Source organism: Chanos chanos, chromosome 14 (genome assembly GCF_902362185.1).
Source record: "Chanos chanos chromosome 14, fChaCha1.1, whole genome shotgun sequence".
Taxonomy (NCBI): Eukaryota; Metazoa; Chordata; class Actinopteri; order Gonorynchiformes; family Chanidae; genus Chanos; species Chanos chanos.
In genome coordinates this window covers 11566864-11579297 of record NC_044508.1, presented here as the reverse complement: position 1 = coordinate 11579297, position 12434 = coordinate 11566864, and the positions used below count along the sequence as shown (strand labels likewise).

At 41.8% G+C, this 12434-nt stretch overlaps 2 protein-coding genes across 3 annotated transcripts in view; one reads left to right on the top strand and one right to left on the bottom strand.

The window, feature by feature from the left end:
- Positions 1 to 8956, top strand: part of sec16b (SEC16 homolog B, endoplasmic reticulum export factor) — a 14567-nt gene extending 5611 nt beyond the window's left edge. For both annotated transcript variants that reach the window (XM_030791555.1, XM_030791556.1), the window contains exons 12-25: positions 194 to 275; positions 836 to 953; positions 1284 to 1395; positions 1964 to 2069; positions 2523 to 2660; positions 2901 to 3014; positions 3477 to 3561; positions 3981 to 4400; positions 4549 to 4577; positions 4800 to 4916; positions 5016 to 5102; positions 5634 to 5751; positions 6597 to 6646; positions 6854 to 8956. In XM_030791555.1, coding sequence (XP_030647415.1) covers positions 194 to 275; positions 836 to 953; positions 1284 to 1395; positions 1964 to 2069; positions 2523 to 2660; positions 2901 to 3014; positions 3477 to 3561; positions 3981 to 4400; positions 4549 to 4577; positions 4800 to 4916; positions 5016 to 5102; positions 5634 to 5751; positions 6597 to 6646; positions 6854 to 6862 — 1585 coding nt within the window. In that variant the 3' untranslated portion in view covers positions 6863 to 8956. The remainder of the gene's footprint in view (positions 1 to 193; positions 276 to 835; positions 954 to 1283; positions 1396 to 1963; positions 2070 to 2522; positions 2661 to 2900; positions 3015 to 3476; positions 3562 to 3980; positions 4401 to 4548; positions 4578 to 4799; positions 4917 to 5015; positions 5103 to 5633; positions 5752 to 6596; positions 6647 to 6853) is intronic.
- Positions 8957 to 10851: 1895 nt separating this feature from the next.
- On the bottom strand, positions 10852 to 12129 carry znf648 (zinc finger protein 648). Its single transcript, XM_030791067.1, has one exon. The coding sequence runs from the start codon at positions 12127 to 12129 to the stop codon at positions 10852 to 10854; it is 1278 nt and encodes a 425-aa protein (XP_030646927.1).
- Between the last annotated feature and the right edge of the window lie 305 nt (positions 12130 to 12434).

Genomic DNA, 12434 nt, shown 5'->3' with positions numbered 1-12434 from the left:
TTTGAATAAGCATACTGCTCAACACACTGTCTCTGTTAGGTAACTCTGGATCATCAGCCATGTCAAAGAACTATGCATGGCACTGTGTGTTTGTATAAATTATATGTACATGGATTCTCTTTGCAATTCATGATTGCTCTCTCTCTCTTTCTCTCTGTATATGTGTCTGTGTGTGTGTGTGTGTATGTGACAGGTTCACAGGAAATCTTGCTCCTGGTGATCCCCTCCAAACGCTCTTCCAGCTGCTTTCTGGAAGAATTCCAGCTGTTGCTACGGTATCACAATAAGAAATCCTCACCTGTATTTGTCTTCGACAGTACTGAAGACCTTACCTTTCATTCTGTATTGTTACAGTGATTATAATGCTTGTTATAATGCATAAGAATAGATATTATACTATAAATAACATTGTGCGGAATGATTTAACCGTAGGAGGTGATTTCATTCATAGCAAAACACAGCAGCAGAATAGGCACACTGCAGCACAATGCTACACAATAGAAATGACTGAATAATACAAGATACAACACAACAGAAGTTGGCAACACAATCAGGGACAGACCTGGAAATGAATTAACACAGTCCAGTGCAATGTTACTCAACGTGTGTGACTGAGCACAAGTGAGTATCATGTAACTGTGACTGAATCGCCTCAACTAAATAAATAGCAACATAGCTGCAAGTAACTTTACATGTTCCAACTTAATGCTACACAGTAGGGTGTAACAGCACACTGTACTATGTGTAGTGGAGACTTCTTTTAATCTCTCTCTGTCTCTCTCTCTGTCTCTCTCTCTGTCTCTCCCTCTCTCTCTGTCTCTCTCTCTCTCTGCAGTGTTACAGTCCTGACCGCTGGGGGGACTGGAGACAGCATCTGGCTGTCATGCTGTCTAATGAAACAGGAGACGGCTTTTGTCACCGCAGGTCCATAATCACCATGGGGGACACTCTTGGTATGGATCATTGTAAAAGAGAGAGAGAGAGAGAAAAAGTGGCCATTGAAGTCTTGTCTGGTTTCTCCAAGGCTTACATTTCTAAGAACTTGAGCTGCCAGCCTTTGAATTTTGATTTATTACCAATTCTGGTATATTAATAATTTTAAGTACTTGGGGATTACAAAGCTCTTGGGTCTCTTTGGTGGTTATGGCACAGAATAAGTTGTCCATGCCTTTCTCATCTGTAAACCTTATCTGGTTTCTCTCGCCTTGCACATGACATAATAATTTGTGGACTCTCATGCTGTCTGACAGCTGGTCTTATATTCGGTGTTGTGCATTTGGCAGCGTCCAGAGGCCTGCTGCATGCAGCCCATATCTGCTACCTCACTGCCCATGTTCCATTTGGTGTGTACACCAACAAGACCGAGCGTCTGGTGCTTCTGGGGAGCAGTAACAGGTAAACCAGCCGTACTACAGCTAATCACCGCCAGCTTTTTAAAACAATGGCATACCTTTATATAAAGAACTAGATTCTGTTGCCACAGAACCAAAAAGTATCTTGTCTTATTCATGCATATGTGTCTCTGTATTAAAGAAAATTGTATATATACATACATACATACATATATACATACACACACACACACACACACACACACACACATATATATATACATACACACATACATATACACACACATATATATATACATATACATATACATATACATATATACATACACACACACACACACACACACACACACGCAAGTACACACCATTGGGCCAATAATGAAGATTATTTGTGGTATTATTTGTCTTAGACAAAGGGAAAAGTGCAGTCAGTTTGGGTCCTTGAACTTGGAATGACAACACCTTTTTTTAGGTTCAACACTTTTATTTTTCAGACGTTCTACATTCTCAACCCTCATTAGAAATACTGTGCTGGGAATACATGGTAGAGCTACAGTGATTTCAGTTCTGGACCCGTGTGATAAAACATGATAACACGCTTTTCCTTTCAGTCTTCCGTTCGGCCGGTTCTGTCAGAGCTCCATCATTCGCTGCACAGAGGTGTTTGAATTCTCTCAGAGACTGGGTGACCCCTCCTTCATCATTCCATCCTTTCAGGTGAAATCACACGTGTGATAAATATTTAAGCACTGTTTAAAAGAAATGGCATAATTACCCTAACCAGATAAGGTAATTACCTCTACACTGGTATTTTCTTTTTCCCAGGTTAAATGTGCTCATTGCACAACACCTGCTATTATTACTGTACTGTGTATGTTACTGTATTGTGTAATGTAAGTCTATGTTCAAGGTCTAGTCTTTGAAAATAGCTAGAATTGGTACAGAAATGTATGTATCCAGTTCCATCAATGAATCATTATTATCACCATACTATTATGCTGATTATGCAAGAGAGTCTTCGGTTGCTTCTAATTTAGAGCCACAGCTGTACAGATGAACGCAGACTAAATGTTCTTGTTGTTTCAGGCTGTTTTTTTAATCGAGGCCAACGCGATGTTGTGACATGCTTTGTTTGTTTGGTTGTAATTGGCTGAGTGTTTTTGTGTGCAGGTGTATAAGTTTCTGTATGCCTGTCGGCTGCTGGACTGCGGCCTGGTCTCTCTGGCCTTCCACTACTGTGAAGTGGTGGGAAAAGCTTTACTTAGAATGGAAGAGCCTCATATGGTGCTGCTGAGAGAGGTTATCAAGGTAATGCACATGCACATGCGCAAATAAACGCGAACACTCATTATTACACAAGATTATTTGAGCCCGTGGTCAGCCTCTGAAAATATACACATGTTGTGTGTGTGTGTGTGTGTGTGTGTGTGAGTGTGAGTGTGTGTGTGTGTGTGTGTGTAAGTAAGTGTATGTTCGTATAGTCTAGTGTGTGCAGTGTGTGTGTGTGTGTGTGTGTGATGTATAAATCTGCACGGTTTGTCCTTACAGCTGGCTGAAAGGCTAACGCAGTCGGAATCACAGCTCAGCGATACAGGCGTGGACATTCCTGTCACTGACCCAGACTGGCTGCAGTGGCTGCGTCATAAGCAGCATGGCACACAGGTGACCCCGGCTCTATAGGAAGCTGATTTATTTCCTGTAAAGAGTCCAAGAATCTGAAGTTCAAAAATAGCAAAAGCCACATTTGTTTATGGCGATGGCGATGTTTCAAAGGGATGTAGAATTCTTCCTTGAGTTACTGTGTAGACATTGTATTTGGACATTATATTTGACCTTCATCAAATGTGCTTAGTTGTCTGAGGAGCTTTGGCCAACTTTCCTTGTAACAAGACACGAAGATGTCTCGCATAAGATATGCTCTATGGTGTCTTATTACATCTTATGTAGTCAGTGAATCTGTATAACCTAAAGTGACCCGCTGTAAACCCACTCTCCCCAGAGCTTCCAGTATTTCTGTCACAGTTCTGGCCGCTGGTTTCATAACCCTTGAGATGTCAATCAAAATTAAATATAAAAAAAAAGCAGATGAAATATTCTCAGAGTTAAACATGCCTTTGTGTCCAGGTGGAGAGCTACGGCTGTAGCGATATGTACCAGACACCTTTGGAGCAAGGCTCCTGGACACATGCCGAGTGCCAAGAAAACTCAGGTAAGCCAGTTTGTTCTTCTGTGCTCAGATGTGAACTCCTGTGCAGTGCTGCTGTGTCCACTAGGTGGCAGAATGGTTAAACTGACTGTAGAGCAGGTAGTAGAACCATGAGCAAAACATAGAGGATGCACAATTTCCATTGAATAGGATAATACGCATTCTTGGTTTCAACGCTGCCTCTATAATTACAGTCATCGAAATCATGACAAGAATGGGCACAAGATAAATGCTATGATGTTCGATAGAAGCTATATATTGTATTTTTCCCACAATACCACACAGTTTTCCTGTGATAAGAGTAGTGTTGTATTTTTAGAAGAAAGAGAAATAATGTCACTTAGCTCCTTAACAGCTCCTCAGCATCAAGTTTTATATGAAAAAAACTCAAGACTTCTTTTCTTCTTCCCACTTTGATCTAGATCTGAACACAGAAGCTCTCTCCGGTCATGGAGAGATGCATTCTTTTGTCCAGAACTCAAGCTTGATTGGCATCCATCACGAAGGCAACGAAGAAGCCCCTACATATCAGTCATACACCCCGCTGGATCAGACTTATCCTCCACAGGAACAGACATACTCCCCAATGGATCCAACACACCAGACTTATGCCCCAGTAGACCAAGCCCCTCCAGTTTATGGCTCAGTTCCCACATATCCAGCCCAAATGGCTATGCCCCCATTCCACACACAGCCTGAGGTGTCTGAAGGCACCGTGGTCACATCAGGAGATCCATCCTCCCCAATGCCTCCGAGCCAGGACCCCGGCCCTTACTACATGAATGGGCCCTACCAACAGCCTGCAGCCCCCATGACCGCACAGACCGGGCCCTTCACATCAGGTAAAGATAGACAGAAAGACTCGAATGTTTTGTGTTGTATTTCAGTTAAGGTGCATCAAGTTTTGTCTGTATTTGCTGTCTAAATATTGCTGTATGTTCTGATGAAAAGTTTAAGGGAAATGTGCACTCATTACTTGCTTTTTTCTAGGTCTTGAGTGTTCTGCTGAAAAAGACACGGTGAGAAAACGATTGTTTAGCTTTTGTCGTTTCTCTCAGATAATCGTGGAGCCTGTTTTGCCTCTTGTATATTCAAACGTTTTACAGATTAACCAAACTTCATTATTTTAGTCCCCCATCTCTTAAAAGACATTAGTTTACATTTAAGATACACCACAGATTATTTCAGCACGATTTAAAGTAGTTGCCGGTTGCTTTGTTCTTTGTGTTTCTGTCCAAAAGATGGGTGTCAGTGGTAACGTGAGTGTGCTTGGAGGTGTCAGACAGGGACAGGAGGTGCAGCATGAGGAGAGGGAGAAGGGGAAAGAGAAAGAGAAGTTTAACGCTCAACCAGAGAAGGTGGGAGGACCTGCTTTAATCGTTTCGCATCTCGATGTACACATCACCTTCTTCTTGCTCTTATTCATCCTGTTTAAAAATGACCCTCTCTCTAACCAGAAACCCGGATGGTTCAGTGGCTGGTTCTGGTCCAAATCGAAAGAACCCCCGAAGGAGGAGAAGAAAGACATTAATCCAGCTCCCAGGGTAATCATGCCGTAGGACTTGAGTGTAGACTATAGCAGTGATGGTTTATACCAGTAATGCAGTGTCAGACTATGTAAATCTATGCATGCAAACTCATTATTTCTTTATCAGGTCAGTCTTTGTGCAAAAAAAGCAGCATCTAGAGACAGCTATTTTTTATAACATTAGATCCCAACCTTCAGAACAGTACTTTCAATATTATTTAGTCTGAGATAAAAGTAGAACACAGCAGTCTGATATAAAACTATGTCTAATTTAGTCATAGAGTAGTTAGACATGGCTGAGCTCCTCAGTTAAAGAAGTACCAAATGCCCTTGGTACTGAGAAAGTGACGGGTCATTTTTTTAGCATTGGGGCAAATGGTTTCGACGTAACAGATTTGCCAGACATGCAGCCAATTACGAACTGGCGGATATCCTGAAAGTGCTATGTGCTTGAATTAGCTTGTATGAGATCTGTGGCTTAACCCCTGCTGTCTTAGGTCATATAACAGATGTTTTTTTTTGCGTGTGTGTGTATGCTTTTTGTCAGGAGGTGACACCCAACCCCTCTCTCACTGTCTCTCCCCCACCTGTGCCAATGGGATCTCGTGGTACGGGTCTGTCCCACCCTCCGCCTGCCGGTGTCAACCCCTTCTCCAGGAAAGCCGGTGAGTGTTAATTTGTGCTGTGACCGGACTGAGAATCATATGGATAAGCCTGTGAAAGCCGGTGCAAGGTGACTATGCTGCCATCCAGGTCACTCTGAGATCGGTTTTTTGCTCTGCAAAGTGAACTGTATCAGTTCTTCTGTGATGTTACAATTTAGTAGGATGCCCTCCAGAGGTCATAATCCTTCCTTTTTCTCTCCAAATTTTAGCCAGCTCAGTTTGTCACCCGCATTAATTTACCCTCTTATTGTTTTGATGATGCTACAAAATCCATTAAATGAACTTTTATTTGGGACATTCCAAGCGGGCCTTTTTGAAAAAAAAAAAAAACAAAAAAAACCTTTGTGTACATTAAATCTTGCATTTAGAAATGAATTTTATGTGCCTAACCTTACGTGTTCACCAGGCATTATAGCAACTTTTTTTGTACTTCTGTTTAGTTTTTTTTTCCTGTTATTGATTAGCAGTGAAATAATTGACCATAATTAAATTGCAAAAGGGATATGAGTGTATTTATTATGGCAGGGATGTAGGATTGATTTTTTTTTAACTTTTAGAAAAAGAGTAAGCCCAATTCACATGTTCACATGCTGCCTCACCCTGCTCTCAGAGGTCTGTGTTTAAGGTGTTGCCTTTGGTTACAGATATACTATGACTATTTTATGATCTCGGCTATAATTATGTCTTGTATCTGGGTGTATTACAAGCTGTTTGCTTCAGTAACTGCACATAAAACGTTTTACTGGAATAATAATGCTTAAGCACTGGAGTTTTGGTCATCAGTCTGGGTGTGTTGAAACTGTGGACAGTTTTGCTGATGTGATTTGACCCCTGTTTTCTTCCAGGGCAGCGTTTGGGTGAAACGATGGGTCAGCACAGAGGCTCCATCTCCCAGGTAATGTTACAACAGTCCAGCTCTCAAAGTCACGCAGGCGTACGCACACACACACACACACACTCAAACATGTGCATGCATGCTGACATATCGCGTACACACACACACACACGCACACACACACACACACACACACACAGACACACAGAGTTTAACCTACACAAACCTTCAACTCAGCCTTCCTGTCTGTCTTCCTCTTGTATGCAGGGGCCTTAGTCCAGGTCAAACTATGGCATTAACACATGAGGGGCTGTTAAACAGGTAGCGTCCCTAACGCATTCAAACAAACGCCTCCACAACCAACATCAAGACGGGACAACACCTAAGTCACCTTACGGCATGCCAAAGCCAGGACACCTCGCACAGTTCTTTTTTTGACTGCCCTTCCAAACCTTCAGCACTGTCATGACATGTGATAGGCTACCAAAATACTTTTGGGAAAGCAGAGACTTGAGTGAGCTTTTAATGGCTTGCTTTTCTCCCTTTTTCACTGAGGAAACAGAACAGCTGAAGACTCATAACCCCCACCCCAAAGCTGACAGTGGGGTATTACGTTTGAGGTTGACCAAGAGGGTGGGAGTTACGGGGCCTTGGGGGTGGTTTTTAGATGCATAGAGGAGGGGCCAAAAATGAGGGTGGGGCCTGACCATTTTTGGAAAGCACTTTACTCATTTATGCCAAGAGACTAAAAAACTACAAGGGAATAGATCACAGATTTTTTTTTTGTTGTAATGTAAATTGATGAAATTGGGTTATTCTGGCTATTCAGGCTATTCTGTGACTGTAGCTGTTCCATTTTAGGAATAGTTTAGAAGTTCCACTTTAGAATGATCTTTTTATTCCATTTATTGTTGTTATGCTCTTGTTTTAAACATGGTTTTCCCTTAAGTTGAGCTTTGAGCAAAGACAGGAGAATGTATTGTTATTCTCTGCACACAAAGGACACAAATGTTCTTTTTTCAAATTAAAAAAATGATGCGATGGGCGTTACTTTGATGTTAATCATTTTTGGCCAACTGATCGTATAGCAGCATGTCTGAAAGAATGCATGCCGTTATTGTTAAAAACCCTCCCCCAAACTGCAAACAAAACAAGAAGAGTCTGATAAAGGTATATAAACCTTGGTAAATAAAATTTATTTGTAGCTTAGTTGGGCAATGAAAGTTGCATAGCAACTATGTCACATAGCCAGTGTCATGATAGATCTTGTTGATTCGAACACCACCCCCCAGTCAGTTGTCATAACACCTCATGTCTGAGTTCTCAATTCCTCCTATTGAATTCTCATAAAATCCACAATCTAGCATCTCAGTCCTCGCCCCGTAGATTCTTACAACGTTTCAAGTCAAGTCTTATACCATGGCAAGTCAGTTGTCACACCACAATTAGTCACGTGTCAAATTAGCTGTAGTAAAGTCTCTCGACACCCCTTTTTAAATCAGTATTATCTGGATGTTGTGGGAGTTTACTTGTGGTATTGTGACATTTACCCCGGGAATGTTTAAGGCCAATGTACAAGGACTGCTCCACTGTAGAAGTTTATCACCATCAAAACATATGTTTGGGCTATGAGTCACAACCTCAGTTTTACTGGGCCAACCACTCTTAAAAGGCAAAAGACGTGACCCTGAATCAGCATCAGCCAATGATACTACATTGATACTATATTTTCTCACATTTCTGCAGTACTTTATGCCTGAGTTTGACCTGTTTTGCATAATGTTTTGATGAGTGCAGAAAACAGTCAGTGGAAAAAAAAAAGATGAAAGACAATGGGCACACATAGAAGATGCTCTGTAGTCATAAGAAGCAGTGTCACGTTTTGTGCTGCTGGAAAGGGTGTAGAGGTTAGTAAGGTCAGGGTATGCCCTCATCTTTGACACCAGTCCACTTACATGGACAGCGTGCCTGCAGTATGTGCCAATAAAAATACAGATTCAACTGCCAGGAGCTTATTAGTTTCGCTTATACAGTTTGACAGCTAAGCCTAGGCACCAAACACAAAGCTTGTCTCAATTATAAAGTGCTTCAGAATCAGCCACAAAACCTCTTATTGTTAAATGATACCCTCGTTTTCGATATCTTGGTGAAATAATTGTTTTGTTTTCTTGAAACAGACTGCAATCCTTCCTGCCTAGATTGTTTTTTTTCTTAAATGCTAAATGTATGTACATCTTTTGAATATTTGTAAAGACGTGTATCATTTTGGATAATTTATTGTAATATAATCTTAATACATGCATTAATTTAAGAATTGTCATCTTGATTGATGCCTATTTAAGAAAGAAAACGAGAGATAGTTTTTCAGTGTTTAAAGATTGCTGTTTTTGTGTTAAAACATAATGTGCTGTTTTATGTAACACACACACACACACATATATATATGAGTATGTGTGTGTGTGTATGTATATATATATGTATATATCTGTATACATATGTATGCATATATACTCTGTATCTATAAAAGCACAGACTTATTGCTAATGAACATGCAGTAGAGTCCCCTTCAATTAGGACAGAGGAATGTCACAGCATGACACATGCTGTCTCCTTTTACCACGACGCTGCACTACTGAGTTCCACAAGTGTTTGCCAAGTGTTGGCAGGATTGTGACATTCTGGGAAATCCTAGTTATTCGGCATGTAGAAAGCAGGACCCAGTCATCCCAAAGATTCCATGTCAACAAACTGTAGGCCTACACATTGATAAGTCCTGACCCACAAATGAAGCACCTAATATACACTAATGCTTCTCTCAAACCTATTAGCAATGGAAAATAAAAATGGAAAAAAAAAAAAACCAACAAAAAAAAACCGTACGTCACGGATCAAATATTGGGCAGCTTTTATTATGTAACAAAATTAAATGGCAGTTTGAAGAATTGAATTGTAATTTCATTAAACGTAATTATGTAACTGTACAATACATTATACAAACACATGAATTTGTCTACTTTTTATAATATATTTCTGTTGAATGTTAAAGTCATACAGCAAAACCTTACACATGGAAGAAGATGCAGCGTCATCAATACGCAAAATAGTATCAACATAAATATTTTACTGACCAACAAATCTAATTATTTAGCAAATAATGACAGCAACACCTACAGGAGAGCAAATAATAACACAGTGACAAATGTCTTAAGGTTTCAGGTAGATGTCTATTGGAACTTGTCCAAAACTGGTGCAATAGTAACATATTATAGTGGCTAGCATTCATACTAGTAGCATTTAACAAGGCAAGGGGTAAGAGGGTGAAGGGGAGGGGGGTGTCCTGACAACTGAAATAACTCCTTGCATTCTGACACGATTCTTCAGCAGCCTCGGACACACAAAGAATCTGCTGCACTAGGCATGAATCCAACAGATGTAGGTCCCACGGGCATGCCAGGTGATGAAACTTAACATCAAAAAGCCTGTGAATGGTAGTCTACACGTTCCCATGGATATTCATTATGAAGAGGGAATTTATTTCTGGAGCATGTTAATAACTGGCTTAATGTCAAAAGTCTTGTTATGAATGCCTGTATACACCCAGATTATAAAATGAAGTGACATTGAAAACCCCATGCTGAGGGAGTGTTTATCAGTTAATCTGCTGCAGACTACTGTAATGCATAAAACAGGAGGTGTTGAGTAATGATCCGTGATGCGGCCAGGGTGCTTTTTAACTGCAGCATGCAGACACGGGCACACCGTCTGGGTTCGAAGGATCTATCGCATGCATGCTCAGCAGAACTTGTCTGTAATGCATCTTCAATATGCAAAATATATTACATGAGAAATGTGATGACGTATGTGGCATAAATGAAGCTAATTACTAGTGAACTGAGGTTTGCAGACAACAGCTGATTGGATGTTTATCACATGACGCTGCTTGACATTAAGATGTATTTTAGTACTTTTTAGGAACTGTTTGGCTGACTGCCAGAAAGTTGGGTCAAAAGTGATGTACCCAGGGTAGGATTAAAGATCATCACTGGACATACAAAGGAGTGGGCAGGCATATAAGCATCACATTTTGTTTCATCTGTAGGCACACTGTGTCTACTAAGTCCTCCATAACCATTACTCAACATAAAAGGGTAACATACTATACTATAACAATTATTTTTAGGATCTTTTTTTAAAAAATAATATTCTGCTCCTAGAATTCTATTTGATGTTTTTTTTTTTCTTTTGTTATTGTTTAGGTTTGTTGTTTAGAGTTGAGCTGGGGTTAAGTTGATCTGTGTGTTGAGTAAGTGTACTGGTGCACTAGCAGGCACCGTGCTTGCATGACTTTTCATATGTTCAGAGAGCTCAGCATCACAGGAGAAGGCCTTATCACAATCTACGCACACAAAGATGCTTTTCTCACACTGCTGTTCCTGGTGTCGTTTCAGCGCTGCAGAGCGGCTGAATGACATTCCGCAGCCTCCACAACTGTATGGCCTCTCCCCGGTGTGCACGCGCTGATGGCGTACCAGACGGGATGCCATCGCAAAAGCAACGCCGCATTCGGAGCACTTGTACGGCCGCAGACCGCTGTGAATAGTTTGGTGTTCCATCAGGTTGGAGGACTTAGTGAACGTTTTGGAGCAAACGGGACAGACGTACGGCCTGATTCCGGCGTGGATCTTCCGGTGTTCCGCCATGCGACTTGCGATGGCAAACGCCTTTCCGCATTCGGGGCAGATAAACGGTTGTTCGCCCAAATGGGTGCGTTCGTGCCGGAGCAACGACAGTGGCTTGTTGAAGGTTTGACCGCATTTAGTGCAAGGGAACGGCTTGTCGTTGACATGCATGTTACGCTCGTGCTTGCGCAGGTCGGATGAACGTACAAAGTCTTTGCCGCAGGATTCACAAACGTAGGGCTTCTCACCGGTGTGAGTACGGATGTGTTTGCGGTAATCTGAGGACCAAATGTAAGTCTTGTCGCAGAAAGGGCAGTGGTAAGGTCTTTCACCTGTGTGCAGGCGTTTGTGCTGCTGGAGGGTACCCTGGTGTGAGTAAGCTTTCCCACACAGGTTGCACACGTGTGGCTTCAGACCACTGTGCGTTTCTATATGGCTAAGAAGATTGCTGGACTTCTTAAAGGCCCAGTTACAGTATGTACACTTGTAGGGCCGGTTCTCAGTGTCTCCCTCTACTCCCCGTCGCTTCATGGTGGAAAAGACCGTGGAAACTTTAGTCCTTGGTTTAGCAACTGGTTTGAATTGAGGGTATGGACTGTCCTCTTCAGTCCTCTGGACATCATCGACGTCAGTGGTAATTTCTTGGAGGTCTTCCAGCACCTCTTGACCGGCTGAATCTTCCCAGTCCTTCTCGTGTTTCACCTCCAGGGTGATTGAACAGTTCTTCTCCTCTTGCTCATCGCTGTGTTCGGCCTCTGTGCCGCCACTCTGGTCAGCCGGCTCAGCTTTTATCATCATAGGGTTTCCCGGCCAAAATAAACCGACATCCCCGCAATATGGCCTTCTCTCTTCCTCAGCGCCCATCGCGGCAAACCTACTGGAGAGGCCCCATTCTGCTGGCATCTCTGGACTCATGTAAATCAACTCCCTGTCACAACTTGTAGGGGAGTTGTTTTCCTCACTGGACAGAGGGAAAGGAGAACCCACTCTATTAAGAGTAGAGATGTTTATGCTCTCAGCAGGAACATAGTGTCTCTTGCTGATAAAAGTCTTTCTGATTGTTCTCTTGGATATGAATGCGTTATCAGTAAATACAGCTGCACGCCACTGACTTGGATCTGCCATTTCATTTATTCTAATGAATTTTAATGAGTGCTGGATTTATTAAG

Coding starts and splice junctions, on each gene's coding strand:
- znf648 (XM_030791067.1), bottom strand. CDS start 12,129: ATGGGCGCTGAGGAAGAGAGAAGGCCATATTGCGGGGATGTCGGTTTA.